At 44.0% G+C, this 16919-nt stretch overlaps 2 protein-coding genes across 7 annotated transcripts in view; both read right to left on the bottom strand.

Annotated features, from left to right (window-relative positions):
* The window catches only part of GABPB2 (GA binding protein transcription factor subunit beta 2), a 36023-nt gene extending 26985 nt beyond the window's left edge, over positions 1-9038 (bottom strand). For 2 of the 3 annotated variants that reach the window (XM_077772644.1, XM_077772642.1), the window contains exons 1-3: positions 8650-9038; positions 2672-2811; positions 426-593 (exon numbers count right to left, since the gene is read on the bottom strand). In XM_077772644.1, coding sequence (XP_077628770.1) covers positions 426-593; positions 2672-2779 — 276 coding nt within the window. In that variant the 5' untranslated portion in view covers positions 2780-2811; positions 8650-9038. The remainder of the gene's footprint in view (positions 1-425; positions 594-2671; positions 2812-8649) is intronic. The other variant, XM_077772643.1, reaches the window with a different exon arrangement.
* A 1099-nt stretch (positions 9039-10137) lies between these two features.
* Positions 10138-16919, bottom strand: part of MLLT11 (MLLT11 transcription factor 7 cofactor) — an 11091-nt gene continuing 4309 nt past the window's right edge. For 2 of the 4 annotated variants that reach the window (XM_077772647.1, XM_077772648.1), the window contains 2 exons: positions 16144-16215; positions 10138-11369 (listed from right to left, as the gene is read on the bottom strand). In XM_077772647.1, coding sequence (XP_077628773.1) covers positions 11091-11363 — 273 coding nt within the window. In that variant the 5' untranslated portion in view covers positions 11364-11369; positions 16144-16215 and the 3' untranslated portion in view covers positions 10138-11090. Of the gene's footprint in view, positions 11370-16143; positions 16653-16729; positions 16914-16919 lie in introns of those variants that run through there. The other 2 variants (XM_077772649.1, XM_077772651.1) reach the window with 2 other exon arrangements.

Raw genomic sequence — 16919 nt, 5'->3', positions numbered from 1 at the left:
ATCACGTTTAAGACATATCAAAGGGAGAAACATTCTTCAAATTCTCCTGAATGATGGCAGACATAATGTCTTCAATGAGTAGGTTTTCTAAGGACAACTGGGAAATTATAACAGATGGGAAAAGAAGGAGAAAAGAACAGATTTTTGTCGCATTTATTAACAGAGAGCTGAGCACCTAGAAAAACAGGCCTAAGTACAGAGAACACCTGCAGAAGGGAATGAAGAAAAATCAGTAAAGTCTGCTTAGCCTGTAAAAGATTAGAAAACCAAGTCCTCAAAGCCATGATGACTCTTGAAAGAGGTACAAGTCTCTGCTATGAACTGTCCTAAACTTAATCTTCCCCAGCCTAGTTTCCTAGCGCCCGTGTAAGTAAGAAGACAGGGAGGTGGATGTCTTTCTCACAGTACAGATCCACCACTATTACCCTAACAAGCAGCTCCACGATGTGTGCGTGTCCGTCAGCTGCAGCCATGTGCAGGGGGGTCCTGTCCACTTTGGTCCGGGCATCCCTGCTAACGCCTGCTCGAAGGAGCACTTCTGCTGTGGAATAATGACCATACTGGGCTGCAAGGTGGAGGGGTGATGTTCCAAGCTGTGGGAAAATAATACTCATTGAATATCAACTGTGTGCAGAGTCCTAAGTCACTGAGAGACACAAACGAACAAGAGGTACAGTCTATGGTTCCTGTGCTTGGAGACAGAGTCTGGTTGGGCAAGAGGAGTAAAGAATATTAATTAAGAACTTAATCTACTAACAGGCAAGTAAATATACCACCAATTAAATAAGTGCTAATAGATTTAAGTCGGGTGGATTTGTCAGACAAGACTCTCTAAAGGACATGATGCTAAGCAAGGCTTAGAAGAAGGTAAAAAAATGGATAAACAGGAACATTCTGCATTGGGGTAAAGGTAAGGGATAGGCAAGTTCAAAATAATTCTTAGGAAAAGGGCAGAGACTAGAAAGTTACTGAGAAATTTGGGGTAAACTTTTAAGTGGTTGGAATAGAAGCCTGTTACCACAGTAACAACAAAGCAAAAAGATTGATGAGATGAAGAGGCAATACGATTTTAGCCATGGCATGTCAACAGCAATAAGCAGTCCATCTCATCTCAAAGTAAACCTTTCACGACTTCTCTATCTTTGGCCACTTTGGCCAGAAATCTATTCCTTTCTTTGTGTTAGGTTCTTTAAGTTCTTTATTCTTTGTTTCTCTTATATATTCGGCTTCTCTGCCTGACTGGATTTAATTCACATTGCTCTTTTCAGCTCTTATTTATAGAAATGCTAATCTCATAGGTTTCCTTTTCTTCCTTTTTGTGAAGTGCTAAGAACCTGCTGACCTCTAAAGCTATGAATTAATCACCCCAGGATAGAGGATGTTGGCCCATCAAATTGTTCAAATTAGGCAATGCTGGGGCGCCTGGCTGGCTCAGCTGGTAGACCACGTGACTCTTGATCTCGGGGTTGTGAGTTTGAGCCCCATGTTATGTGCAGAGATTACATTAAAATTTTTAAAAAATTGGGGCGCCTGGGTGGCCTAGTCAGTTGGGTGTCCGACTTCGGCTCAGATGGTGGGTTCAAGCCCCACGTCGGGCTCTGCACTGACAGCTAGCTCAGAGCCTGGAGCCTGCTTCAGATTCTGTGTCTCCCTCTCTCTCTGACCCTCCCCTGCTCACGCTGTCTCTCTGTCTCTTAGAAATAAATAAAAAACATTAAAATTTTTTTTACATTAAATTAGATACTGCTTACAAAATCCATGAATGTTTAGCAAGCCCACATTATAACCTGGACCTGGATCTTCTGAAACTGCTCTTCAAGCGGCTGCTTAGGCTCATGAAATCAGCACCTTCCTCTTAATGTATTTTAAGTGGTAAAAAGGAAACAAAACGCCTAGACTCTTCCTTACTAACCAGGATACTTTAGAGGAAAAAAACCAAGTAGTTTATTAGTTAAGAAATGCACTCTTATTATGCTGATTTTGTTTAATTTCTAGCTAATTACAGGAGCCTATAACCTAAGTACACTCCAGGGAGAATTAAACCTTCAGAAAATACTCTAAAAAGCATTATGGAAAAGCACAAATATATAATACCTTACAGTGACCACCTATATACATCCACAGGAGACTCTTTCAATTTGGAAAACTAAAAGAAAACTACATACTTAGATAAAACAAAGAAAACAAAACACTTGTAGGGAGAATAAGGCAGAAAGAGAAAGAAGAAAAATCAATACAGTATGTTCAGCCTTTAAGAAAAAGGTTGGGGCGGGGGTGCCTGGCTAGCTCAGTCCGTAGAGGGTGCAATTTTTGATCTTGGGGTTATGAGTTTGAGCTCTACGTTGGGCATAGAGATTACTTAAAAATAAAATCTTTGGCACCTGGATGGCTCGGTAGGTTAAGCGTCCAACTCTTGATTTTGGCTCAGGTCAGGATCTCACAGTTCATGGGTTCAAGGCCTGCATGGGGCTCTGCACTGACAGAGTGAAGCCTGCTTGGGATACTCTTCCCCTCTCTTTCTCTGCCCCTCCCCTGCTTGCATGCTCAATCTCTCTCTCAAAATAAATAAATAAACTTTAAAAAAAAATTTTAAAAATAAAATGTTGGGAGGATGGAGAAAAAAGAAAGAAACTGGCAACCTCACACATCAGGAATAATTAAAAGAGCTTACCCAGTCTGTGGTGAATGGGGCGCCATTTGCCATCAATGTTCTCACTTCATCATCTTGGCCTTTTCTTGCTGCTTCTAGTAACCTCTTCCCCAAGTCCACCAAAGACATCTTTATGCATAGGAACAGAAGTTTTCAGGAAGCTATAACTCAAACACAAGGAAAGCTACCTATAAGATGTTTTTAGAAGACCTCTTGTACTTAAATATATGTAAGACAGTTCTCAAGCTGACTATGCAGTATGGCACTTCCCTCCCACCTCATCTAACACAATCAGATATTTGGAAAAGTGTAGGCCCTAAACAACAGTTCCCTAATGTTCAATAGTCAGAAAAATACTTTGGAAATCCCGTGCAACACATCACCACCTCTCTAGCTTAAGAAATCAATAAAACAGTATTTCATCCCTTTGAAACAACTGTGGGGAGAAACATATGTCAGGGGCACCTCGGTGACTCTTGATCCTGGCTCAGGTCATGATCTCACGATTTTTGAGATCGAGCCCCATGTTGGGCTCTGTGCTGACAGTGCAGAGCCTGCTTGGGATTCTTTCTTTCCCTCTCTCTCTGCCTCTGCCCCGTTCAAGTGAACATACACACTCTCTCTCAAAATAAATAAACTTTAAAAAATGTCATGTCACACCAAAGAATGATGAACAGACAAACCAAGGATATTGAGACTCAGTTATACGGCAGAAACCTTTCCAAATATGAACAAAGTAAGCTTGCCATTTCAAGGAGAAATGTTCACTGCCAATTATTAAGTATAATTAGAGCTTTCGAGCAAAATTAGAATTTTGGGAAACAAATCCACCACCATGAGTTAACAGCTTACTATAAACTTTTCTGATGAAATTAGCGATGATATGAATGTGATTTTTTAATACTGTAAAATAAAATGCATCAACGTTTGGATGATCTACATAATTTGCAGAAATAATATTTTTCAAATAACCGATGCATGTTATAAAATCATGTACAGGTAAAAACAATAATTTAAAGTGAAAGAACAATTGATTTTAAGGTAATAGAGTATAATAATTTCATTGATATAGTTTCAGATTTCTCATTGCAACTAACTTTTAAGAAGTTGTCACTTTGTCCAGTTTTTGTGTAGCATCAAAGAAGAACACCCACAATTACCTGAAATAGCTATTAAAATACTCCTTTTTCCAAGAACCTATTGCAACAGATTAAATGCAATAGATATGCAGCTGTTTTCTTTTCTTTTCTTTTTTTTAAGTGTTTATTCACTTTTGAGAGACAGATAGTGCAAGTGAGGGAGGAGAAGACAGAGGGAGACACCGAATTGGAAGCAGGCTCCAGGCTCTGTGCTGTCAGCACAGAGGCAGGCTTGAACCCACCAACAGTGAGATCATGACCTAAGACAAAGTCGGACGCTCAACTAACAGTACCACCCTGATGCCCCTAATGCAGCTGTTTTCTATTAAGCCAGAGGTTAGAGAGATTTGCAAAAATATAAAACAATGCCATTCTTCTCATTATTTCACTTGGAAGACTTTTTTTTTTTATAAAAAAATGTGTTATTTACCTTAACACGTATAGGATTTACTATTGTATTTTAATTAATGAACATTTTAAAATTAATTTCCAGGAGCACCTGAGTGGCTCAGTCAGTTAAGCATCTGACTCTTGATTTCAGCTCAGGTCATGATCTGACTGTCCTGAGATCAAGATCAGGCTCCACACTGGGCGTGGAGGCTGCTTAAGGGTTTCTCTCCCCCTCTCCCTCTGCCCCTCCCCAACACGCATGCATACATGCACTGTCTCACAAAAAAATAAAAGAATAAAATGCATCAGGAAATATAATTTCAAACAAGTACCCGTCATATTTTCAAATAAACACAAATTAATTTCAAAAATAATACCAATAGATATAGCACAGTAATGTCCTCAATAATTTTTAAGACTATAAATGAGTCCTGAAACCAGAAAATCTGAGAGTCACTGGCTTAGGCAAGTCATTCAGCCACGATGTGATTTGATCTTCCAGTCTATAGCATAGAGCACTATCCTCAAACACGGATGTCCAGGAGGCCACCTGGGAGTTTGCACAGAATGAGTATAGCCCAGGCTGTGGTCCAGACCCTTTAAATGAGTATGTTCACAAGGAGAGGATGGCCTTTAATAGTGTGAACTTCTGTAACCTAAATGTCAGTTTTTACAACTTAAGAAAATGCAACAGAAAAAAAATGATAAAACCTTATTATAGAAAAACAACACTTTGTATTTCTCCATAATTACCTTCCTTTTAAAATATCAAAATTGTGGAAACCAATGTGACAATAAACTATTTGTAAAAAAAAAACAACAAAAAAAAATAAAACATCAAAATTGCCTTTCAGGGGCGCCTGGGTGGCTTAGTCGGTTAAGCATCCGACTTTCGCTTAGGTCATGATCTCGCGGTTTGTGGGTTCGAGCCCCGCGTCCGGCTCTGTGCTGACTGCCAGCTCAGAGCCTGGAGCCTGTTTCAGTCTGTGACTCCCTCTCTCTCTGACCCTCCCCTGCTCACGTTGTCTCTCTCTCTCCTAGAAATTAAAAAAAAAAAAAAACAAAACCTTAAAAAAAATTGCCTTTCAGTTTAATTACCTTATTAGTAATACTTAAGAATATTTTTTAGGTGGTTCATTAGTCATAATGACTCCTTCACATTTTCTCAAATTACACTACACACATATATACGATATATATACATAACACGTATGTATATATACATCTATATACACATGGTATATATAATATATGGTGGATGTATATATAGATACATATAGATATACATGGTGTATCACCAAGTCTTAAACACTTCCATAACTGGTCATAAAGGGAAATAAATGCTGGCAAAAAGCAGGAGTATCCTTTTTTTTCTTCTTTTAAGTTTATTAATTTATTTTGAGAGAGAGAGAGAGAACGCAAGTTTGGGAGGGACAGGGAGAGAGAGAATCCCAAGTAGGCTCCACACAGTCAGCATGTAACTTGATGTGAGCTTGAACTCAGGAATCATCCCAGAAGTATCATAATAGTGAAATTTCATCTGTTCTATACCACAAAAAAATACTGTTGAAGGTTGAGATATTTGCCTAAAGAGAAATCTGGTTTGCTTTACATTCCAGGGAAGCTGACTCTTTTAAAAAACAAGATCCTTTATTTAAATAAGCTGAGTTTATCCCACTGAAACTGTCGTCTTCAGCACCTGAACTCTTCCAAAGTATCTTTTTTTTTTTTTTTCCTAGAAGAGAGAGAGAGACAGCGTGAGCAGGGGAGGGTCAGAGAGAGAGGGAGTCACAGATTCTGAAATAGGCTCCAGGCTCTGAGCTGGCAGTCAGCACAGAGCCCGACGCGGGGCTCGAACCCACAAACCGCGAGATCATGACCTAAGCGAAAGTCGGACGCTTAACCGACTAAGCCACCCAGGAGCCCCAAGTATTTCTGAAGTCAATTTTTTTTCACCACAGTCTGCCTTCATATACACATGGATTGTATCGCTTTTCTTTAATCACATTTGTGAGCCCATGTATCAGTACCACTAAATGGCAACTGACTCAGATTTGTCATCCCATTCTTTTTTTGTTGTTTCTTTATTTATTTTGAGAGAGAGAACTTCAAGGAGGCTCTGCACTATCAGGGCTGAGTCCCAAGTGGGGGTCGAATGGGGCTCAAACTCACAAGTCATGAGACCATGACTTGAGCCAAAATGAAGAGTTTGATGCTTAACTGACTGAGCCACGCAGGAACCCCTGTCATCCTATTCTTTAAACAGGCCATGAAAAGCCTTATTTCTTACTATACAAAGATATAGTTAAACTTTGGAATTAGAATGTAAGTAGGGAGTTAATTCATCACCTGATTAAAAAAAAAATCTCCTAGAAATGGGCTCTTCAAGGTTCTTTTCTCCCCTATCCTCCACTCTTTTGAGTTAACCTGAAGCATCTATCTAAAGTTAAAATAAAATGTATTTTTAAAACAGTATTTTGGGGCATGTGGCTGGTTGTCAGAGGAGCATATAACTCTTGATCTCATGGTCATGAGTTCCAGCCCCACAAGGGGAGTAGCAATTACTTAAATAAATAAAACTTTAAAAAACAATAATCGGGGCACCTGGGTGGTTCAGTCGGTTAAGTGTCTAACTTCGGTTCAGGTCATGATCTCATGGTTCATGAGAGCCCCGCGTCAGGCTCTGTGCTGACAGCTCGGAAGCCTGGAGCTTACTTCGGATTCTGTGTCTCCTTCTCTCTCGGCCCCTCTCCATCTCTCTCTCAAATGTAAACATTAAAAACAAAGTTTTTATAATAAAACAGCAGCATTTTGTATGCCATTCTCCCATATCCTATGTAAACGCTGACAATACCCACCAGACACGAGATGTAGCCAAAGTTGCGAGGACAATCTAGGCACTTTCAAGCTCCCTGATTATTAAAATAACAGGGAAAACATTCTCCCTTCCTGGATGTACCTCTACTTTTCCTATCAGAGGTGAAGAACAAAATAAAAATCTAACTTGTCTCTTAGGCTTTTGGAGATGAATAAAATAAAGTACCCACCCCCTCTCCCAAATAAACACACAAAAACTCCAAATCAGTGTGTTTAAAACAATTTTTTTAATCTTTATTTATTTTTGAGAGAGAGACAGAGTGTGAGCAAGGGAGGAACAGAGAGAGAGGGAGACAGACTCTGAAGGAGGTCCAGGCTCTGAGCTTTCAGCGTAGAGCCGATGTGGGGCTTGAACTCACAAATGGTGAGATCATGACCTGAGCCAAAGTCAGATGCTTAACCAACTGGGCCACCCAGGTGCCCCTAGATATGTGTGTTTTAATAACTGATGAAGTGCTTGGGCTCTTGACAACAACAAAGTACTCTATTATCATAGAATAATTACATTTGTTGACATAAGAATGCGGGGGCGGGGGGTGGATGTTGGGTGGCTCAGTCTGTTAAGCATCTGACTCTTAGTTTCCACACAGGCCATGATCTCACCATTCATGAGCTAGAGCCCCAAGGCCGGCTCTGCAGCTGACAGCAGGGGGCCTGCGTGGGATTCTCTCTCCCCTTCTCTCTCTGCCCCTTCCTTGCTTGCACTCTCTCTCTCTCTCAAAATAAATAAATACACATACACACACACACACACACACGAGTTTGGGTGGGGCAGTTCTCTCACTGTTATCAAAGAGTGTATCAAAATAGATGCTTAATAACATCTCTACTGAACTAGGTGGGTCAAACAGCACCAGGAAACTATGGCCCCAGACGGCCAAGAATGTTGTTAAATTGTTGGAGGTAAGCCATCGGATGTCCTTTCCCATAGATGTTTAAGAGGGAGAGGGATGGGATCATCTCTGCTGGCTCAAGGAAACCTGTGAGACCAGGAGAAAGCCAAAGAGAAGGAGAAATGGAATTGAACTGTAGGACGACCCTTTTTTTCTTCGTCGATTGCACACGTCTCCACCGGGCAGCCAGCTGTACAAACAACTGGGCCACGAATGAGGGCGGGGCTCAGATTGTCGCGTTCACGCAAAATCTTTAAGCTATTGCTGAAGTCAGACAATTAAGAGTCCCCGTCTTCCCCTCCATCACCGCTCCTCCAGTCCCAGGCAGCAACGCTGTCTTTATGGAAGAAGAGTCAATGGGGGTAGTAAGCCAGGGTCTCGGCTCCGGGGCGGGGGCAGCCCGCCGGCCCGAGCTCCGCGCTGCCCCCTGGCGGTCACCTCTGCGGCCCCAGCTTCCCTGGGTCCGGCTCCCCAGCCCCAGGTCTTACGCCCCCCCCATCACCTCCTCCCAGTCCCCTCCCCTTCCTCCCGGCCGCATCCCCTTCCTCTTCGTCCCCCTCCCTGAGCTTCCCCCGCTCCGGCGAAGGGGCGCCGCTCTGTCCGCGCCCAGAAGTTCGGGGCTGGGCTGGGACGCCGAGCAACTTCCCACGGCAGTCTCCCTTCCAGCCCCCCAGAGTCCACACATCTTCGTCCCCCTCACCTCCTCGTCCGGGACGCTGCCGGCCGCGCTTCCACCGAGCCCGCCAGTTTGGTCCCGTTTCCTTCTCTAGTTAAGACTCCCTGTCACTGACGGTTACTTTTTGGCCTTTTCATATATGCATATTTGGGGGGCCTTTAACCCCCCCTCGTGGAGAAATGGAGGCAACAAGATGGCGGACCCGGAAGTGAAGCCTCAGCGAATGCAATTCCTGGCGGAGGGATCCGTGAGGAGAAAACGATCAGAAAACCCACATTCCGGTTAGAACAGAAGAGCGGCGCACCTCCGACGCGCATTTGCTTTCCAGCGAAGGCCTTTTGGGGTGGAAAAGTGTGTATCCGAGACGACCTAGCGGGGACTATTTGGCGAGGGGCAGGATTGTTGATTACGTGTCTTACGTGTCGTGTAGTTCCGGTAGGGGATGGACCCGCGGGTTTGTTTTGGCGCCAAGGGCCCGGCGGCGGGCCGGGGAGCTATGTGTATCGGCGGCGCTCAGTGCCCCGTTGGTAACTTGTCTGCGGGCCAGCCTTAGCACTGACGGGAAAGCCTTGTTCCTCTGTCTCACCCTCGGGTGAAACTGATCGGACAGCCGGGTGTCCGATCGCGGCGTGAACGTAGGTAGGAGGTAGGGACCCCGCAAGCTGTCTGCCCAGAGCAATGGGCCAAATAACGGAGTCCTTTTCGAGGGGCTTGAAAGGGGATGCGGCGAGAGTTTGCAAATCCCCCTACGCATTTTACTTCCCAGATGCTTCCCCTCTTCACACCCCCCTCCCCCCATCGCCACTGCCTAAGGGCGGCGAGAAATCGGGAAGGAAGCCCTTCGAAAGAACGTGAACGTAGAAAAGGACACAACCCGGCCCCATTCTTTTATTAGGTTTTGGCTTTTTGTCGTTTATGGTGGGCCTTTCAAAGCCAGCGGTTTTCGCGTCTACCTCCCTTTCTGAACTTGGTAGTGCCATCTCTGAAGTATGGCACGCTCCCCGGGCACGATCCACCTTGCTGTTTACGGGTTCCCTTTTTGAGAGGCAAAATCTTGTTTCATTCCTGTGTATATCCTTTTATATTATCTGGCCCATGGCGTCTCATATAGTAAAGACTCAAAAACTATCAGTTTGGTTTTGTGTTTAATGAGTTGAATTATAAGTAAGCAGGTAACGTATTTGGGTGAATTAGTTGGTTTCTTTTTAGGCAACTATACTGAGACCATGAAGAGCATGTTTGGTAGTGGGAATTGCTACCTCCCTATGTTGGGAGCCACTGGTCAAGCAGAAGAGTAGTCGGTTGCATTTCTTCCTATATACTTTAAAATTTTAAGTGGATTTCACCCTGTTTGATACCTGTCCAGCCTGATGTTCGTTTTTTTAATGCACAAAGGCTACTAAGAGAACTCTTATTGAAAGATAAAAATACATAAACTGAAGGTGAAAGCCAGGCTAATTTCGGCGATCTCTACCACTTCTCTTTGAAGAGAGAAAAACAAGAACCCAGGCCTGGGATTAAATGTCTTTATTAAAGAAATGAGTAAATGGCAGCACAAATCAGCAGCAATAACTTTGGAAGGAACGGGGGTACAAGGTGTAGGGTCATCATGTGATTATTTCAAGGTCTCAGGGTAGCTCAAGAACTGTGCCTGAGGCCCAGTGGTCAGTATTCTCCATTGCAGATGCGGGAGGGCAGGACTAAAACACTAGAGGCCAAACCCTATGCCTTTTAGACAGGGAATCAGACTTTACAAATTATCATAGTACTCAGCAAGATTGCATGTTAAGATTTGAAATTGGGAGTCATTTTCCTCAGCTAGAGTTCGGAGCAAAGCGTAGAGGCTTGAAGAAGGACTACCCCTTTGAGAATATAGTTATTTCTGAAACGATTCCGATCTGTCCCTTATTTTCATTCTCCATGATGTACCATTTCCTCTTGTTTTATACCTTTAACTACACCCAACTTCTCTGAGAAGAAGAAGGTACTGTAAGGAGCAGGATCAAACAGCGAGACTTAACACCTTAACAGCCTCTTCAAAATCCTGTCTTGTAGCTGATAATCTCAGCGCTCTCAAGGTATTCAGCAACTGTTGAAGAAAGATTCGTGTTTACTGATCTGGAGCACGATACTGGGTTTGAACAATTTCTGAAGAGGATTAAAATGAAAAAAAAAAAAAGAGCCCCCCATCTTGTACTACTATACTACTCTGTGGTGCCCCCACCAGGCCTGTTTCTGGAATTAGTATGGGGGAGAGTGCTTTGTGGCCTGAGGGCTTTTGAGAGAAACTGATAGAATAGATAGGCAAATAAATAAATAAATACAACACAACTCTGGCAGATTCATCAGCACCACCTCAACACAATAGAGGGGAGAGAGCGAGATTAATAGGACAAGGGTGGGAAGGAAGGGGCTTGTAAGGGAAGACAGTGAGGGCAGGGTGGTGGGAGAGAGAAGTCTTGGGCTTAAAGCAAGTCCAGTTCGAAAGAGTGGATGCTGGCAATGGGAGCTCTCCAGAAATTGAAGGTGCTGTATTCAAGGAGGGCATCGCCTTCGGAGTTTTTCTCCTGCTCAACTCCAGTTGGTTGCCCGGTCATTTTGCCAGCGCTGCCGTCTTTGATCTTGTAGGTGGAGGTATCTGACAGACCCAGGCCTTCCAGCTCCGACAGATCCAGTTCTGGAATGGGCATCCTCCAGAAAAGAAAGGAGCTGTACTGGCTACTCACAGGGTCCCTCATAATTTCCTAGAAAGAAACCAACTGTTAGTCTTCATGCTACGGCAACCACTTCGTGGCCCATGGCCCTTCCTTGCTTAAAAACTTCACAGGGCCGCCTGGGGGGTCTCAGTCGGTTAAGCACCGACTGAGACTCTGGATTTGGGCTCAGAGGTCATGATCTCACCATTCATGAGATGGAGCCCGCTTGGGATTCTCTTTCCCCCTCTCCCTGCCCCTCTCCCAATTGCATGCATGCTTTCTCTCTCAAAATACGTGAACATTAAAAAAAGAAAAACTGGTATAAAGAAACTTGAAAAAACAACAACGTATTCCATTTGCCTCGGTATATAATCCAAATTTCCTAGCACAAGCTTTGGGAATCTTTCCTTTATTACCATTCTCTACCATTTCCTAACTTCTCCCATCTTGGAAGGACTTCCTCACTGCCTACTGCTTCAAGTCAGTCTTGGGTCTGGTTTTCAAGCTTTCCAGAATGTGGCCCATCCTTCCTAGCCACAGTACATTCTCTGGGAGTTATGCTCATTCCTGTCTTGCTTCACTTTGTCTACTCACTATCTTTTGTATTTTTAGTTTTTTACCTCCTAGATCATCAGTTTATTATAAAAGGACAGAACTTGGGACCAGCAGATGGGATGGAAGAGAGGCACACGGCCAGGTACAGGGAGGGGCACAGAGCTCCCGTGCCCTCTCCAGGTGCACCACTCCCCCACATCACGTGTTTTCACGACCTGGAAGCTCCTCTCTCTTCTACACAAACGCTACCCACGTTTCAAGGCTACTAGGAGTCCCTAGAAGAATTCAAGTCCCTAAAGAAATTGTTCCCTTGAACTCTTAACTATGTTTTTAATACCTAACTTCTTCCTGACTTTGGTTTAATAGGTACCTTTAAAAAGGGCTTCCGTGACATTTCTGCTTTCTGTTTTGCTGTCTGCCTTCTAAACCCTACCAGAAACTCCCCTTTTCCAAGAGGACTTCCTTAAACTTATTCAGCTCCCTCTACCCTGTACCTTCCAGCACCTCCCCCAACCCCCTGTAGAGTTTTACAGACTATATTAGCTTAGGGCTACATACAGACCACCGCTGTATGTCCTCTATCCACCTACTTCAAGAGATTGAGAGTTTCCACAAAGGCAAAACCCAGTCTATACCTTCTTTACAAGTGCTGGGCTTAGCACACAAGACATTTGAGGCTGCTGATTAATTTTCTCTGTTTAAAAAAAATTTTTTTTAACGTTTATCTTTGTGAGAGAGAGAGACACAAAGCATGAGCTAGGCAGGGGCAAGAGAGAGAGGGAGACGCAAAATCTGAAGCAGTTTCCAGGCTCTGAGCTGTCAACACAGAGCCCAACGTGGGGCTTGAACCCATGATCATGCCCTGAGTCAAAGTCAGACACTCAACTGACAGAGGCACCCAGGTGCCCCTAGTTTTCTGTTTATCCGTAACTTGCCACTCCCATCTTTTAGCCCACAGATATGCCTTAACAGCCTATATTTATATTTCTCTCTAGCCTACCTCTCCTTTAAAACAAAGCCCAGGGGCGCCTGGGTGGCTTAGTCGGTTAAGCGTCCGACTTTCGCTTAGGTCATGATCTCGCGGTTCGTGGGTTCGAGCCCCGCGTCGGGCTCTGTGCTGACTGCCAGCTCGGAGCCTGGAGCCTGTTTCAGTCTGTGACTCCCTCTCTCTCTGACCCTCCCCTGCTCACGCTGTCTCTCTCTCTCTCTCCTAGAAATAAATAAAACATTAAAAAAAAATAAATAAATAAATAAAACAAAGCCCAGGTGCTTAAAAGAATTTTCCTGTGCTATAACAAGTCCTTTATTCTCTGATCCTAATGCTAGAATTTACCTGAAACAAATGGATTGGGAATTCCAGGTAAGGAAAGTAAGAGTTTCGATCAGAAGGAGAAAGTCCTTTGATGGAACTGGAGACTTCTCTAGGACCTTCTCTAGGTACTCCTACCATCTTTTCCCACCCACACCCTGAGGTTATAGGACCTCCTGCACCCTGCTGGGTACCAGCCAAGAAGGGGCCGAAAGCTTAGTTGAAATGTTCCCAAAGAGCAAAATGAACATTCCACTCCTCCAAAAATAGAACCCGCATCTTAAAAGGCCTTCCTCCCAGTATATCCACTGGCTCCTACCAGGCCTGAGGTTCTTAAACGGTGGCTTTAAATAGGTTCCCAGCTGCCCCATATAATGTGCTAGGCGAACATGAGAACCCCTGCACCGCATAAACTATAGCCCCATATAATGTGAACTGCCTCGATCAACACAGAACAAAAAGGCCTTAATCCAGAGCACAGTTATGTGTGAGTGTAGGGGCTTTAGGACTGGCGAGTGGGCAGACTGGGAGGTTTTTCATATGAAAAGCCAATTCCCAGTGGCGCTTTTTCTTCTGAAGTTCAGGCTCCAAAATAAACCCTGGGAACCGAGCATTACTCAGCAGAGAAACTGCTTAGAAGGAGGGTTATGTGGGGACTGGGACAGGGCGGGGGAGGGTGCTGGGAAGGTGAGGTCATCATCCTCTGATACTCCGCTTGATCATCTCCACAGTAATTTCCAGAGACACGTGCACAGAGAGAGCGCTGCAAAAAATGGCTGTACCTATCAGCCTACCAACTCTGGCTTCAGACAGGGGTTACATACCTCCTAAGATGCAAACCTCAGGACCATCAGTGTTCCTGACTTCTGACCACAGAGAGTTTTTTCTTTTCTTTTTTAAAACTATATTGCCAGTGATTTGCCTACATTGCTGGTTTTTTGTTTTGTTTTGTTTTTTAATCTCCTCCCTTACCAGACTTCTCCAGATAAAGCTTAGTATAATGCTGGCCACATAATAGAGTCTTTAAAAAATAGAACCATTGGGAGAAAAAAAAAAAATCCCAGAATTTTAAAACTAGAAGGACATGTTTCGGGTTCCTGGCTGTGAGTGGAGCGCATTACCCTTGATCTTGGGGCTTGAGCCTCATGTTGGGTGTAGAGATTACTTAAATAAAATAAATATACTCTGTGCTATAACATACTGTATATTTAAAAAAGAAAAGAAAACATGTTAGAAATTATCTACTGACTTGTGAAGGCTTCCAGCCAGTTAGAACACAGGTCTCATTCCCAATCTGGTCTTTTTTGATGTATTGTACATAGATGGCTGCCTACAGTTTTATAGGGTCCTATATCAATATTCTCAAAACTTGCAAGAATTCTTAGTTGCTGAAGAATAGATACTCAGTGGCTTAGGTGCTGATTGTTCCTGTGATTCTGATCTGAATGATGAAAATGCAAAAGGCAGTAGAGAGCAAGCTAAAATCTGAGACAGGGAAAAAAGCTCTTTGACAAACTGACTCCTTTTCCTAAAACCAGGATATGTACAAAAATTGTCCAAACAATCCCTGAACGTCTGGCAGAGCGTATCTTGCAATTAAAAGTGCTAAAGGAAATTTTACAAAATATTAACTTACAAGGCCTAAATCTCTAGCTATGTCATTGACTCGGAGACATGTACAGAGAGTACCAAATGCATTCTAGAAAGACACTCATACAAGCAGGGATGACATTTAAAGTCAAGAACACTGATTACACAAAATTGAAACTAAAATACCATTCACACTACTTTCATTACTAATGAAATTCTGGTGTCTAATTTAGTGTGGATTTAATTCCCAAGTCTCCAAATTTTGCAAAAGGTCCCTGTTCAGCAAGCCGTCTCTTCCCCTCCCCAAATGTTCTCCACCCATACCTCCTCTCTCTTTACATTTCTTAAAGGGCTTGGACAGTGCCTTGTACCACAATATATGCTCAATAAATACTTCCAAATGTCCTTCATAAATCTGGGTATTTTAGGCAAAGGTAATTTCTAAATATCACCGTCTGTTCGTAGGGATGCATGATTAGCACATACATAGTATAAAAAGACACACCCAACTACTCTTTGTCTAGACCCTCTGTGGGAATCCAAGGCCTACCTGCCCGAGAGGGCCTTGCTGTGTCATGCTGCCACCATTGGGGGGAATGACAGGGATGGTGGTGGGAGGGGATGGAAGCTCTCTGGCATCTCAGTATATGTGCCTCATTCTGGTTTTGGGTTTTCCAGTTAGACATGTCCTTCCCCTGTCTATTCCCACTGAGCTGCAAACAAGCATTCCCCTTCCAGAGTCTGCCACCATATGTAGCTTTTGTGGGCTGTACGGATTTCAGTTCCGCAACACAGAGGCCACCACCTTCCTACCTCAAGCTGCCTCTTTCTTTGGGGCAAAGGTTTGAGATGGGGAGTGGGAGACTGTTAAAAGAGAGGTCCGGATTACTTTCAGTATTATGTCATCCCTTCCCCCAAATTCACTCCTAGGGAGACAAGTAAGTTTGGGGTGAAGGTAGACACATCAATGGAACACTACAGAAAAAAATAAATAGAGAAGTACAAGCTAGAGCAATACAGTAAGACTACAGATTCATCAAAAAACAGGTAAAACAAATTATAGCTTGAAAAGGAAGATCTAGATAACAACTGAAGATAATAAAATACCTAAAACAAATTATAGGCAAATAGATGCTTGACATAAGGAGATAAATGCTGAGAATAACTACATGTAAATTGTCAGAAATTAATGTCTGTGGATTAGAAGGCAAGGATGGAAACCTTAGCAAAGGAATATAAAAGGTGATCAAAAACTACCCATTGTTCATAGCGCCCCCTTCTCTTGAACNAAGGGTCTTCAACCTAACCAGAAGCACCTGCTCTTTTATCTTTGCAGCCCCCTGCCCCCCTTCCCTCAATTTAGTTTACCTGTTACCAATGAATTACTAGCGTGTTCCCAAGATGGAAGGAATACCTCGGGGGCTCGGCGTCTGCTCTGGGCTGGAGAAAAAGAAGGCTGTTGGGGCTTTGACGGCTTTGTCTTCTCACTCCCTCTCCCGCTCCAGTGGCTGAGTCTATCTGCTCAGTCTCCCCCTGCAATGCAGCCCCTCCTAGGAAGGGCGGAAGGACTCCCCGCCCCCTCCTTGCCTGACTCGGCTAATTCAAACGATAGGTTCCAGAACACTTTAGGGAGGGAGACAGGATTAAAGCATCTCCGTAGGCCTTATTGGTCGGCACAATGATTCCCCAGCTCTTCCAGCACCCCCATGCTGACTGGGGTGCAATGAATGAAGCAGTTAATTGTCCCCTAATTTTAGGCTTATGGATTAAAAAGCTTAACTCTAGATAACAATAGAGGGGTGTCCCTTTATTCCTCAATTTAAGGATTTTAGGTTACGAAATGTCTTATTTTTGAGGACCCGAGAACGCCTCCGTCCCTCCCCCCTCCAATCCCTACTCCTGCGACTCCTCTCCGCACCCTCGCAACGAGTAAATAAACCTAGCCCCGCTCCACCTTGAGTAGAGCACGGGGGTATGGGGTGGGATGCTTCTACGACTCTCTCAACCCTCGGCCGGGCCCCGGGGGACTTGGGGGGCTCCTCTTCGCTTTGCCCCGCGGTGCCTGACGCGCAAGGGGGGGCGTGAGACTGCGGGCCGCGCGGCCTGCGGCTTGCCCCCCTCTCACTCCCCCTTCCCCGGCTTGC

The sequence above is a fragment of the Crocuta crocuta genome, unplaced genomic scaffold (assembly GCF_008692635.1).
Source record: "Crocuta crocuta isolate KB4526 unplaced genomic scaffold, BGI_CrCroc_1.0 scaffold415, whole genome shotgun sequence".
Taxonomy (NCBI): domain Eukaryota; kingdom Metazoa; phylum Chordata; class Mammalia; order Carnivora; family Hyaenidae; genus Crocuta; species Crocuta crocuta.
Note: the sequence above shows the minus strand (reverse complement) of the source record. Positions and strands in the feature narration are given on the sequence as shown.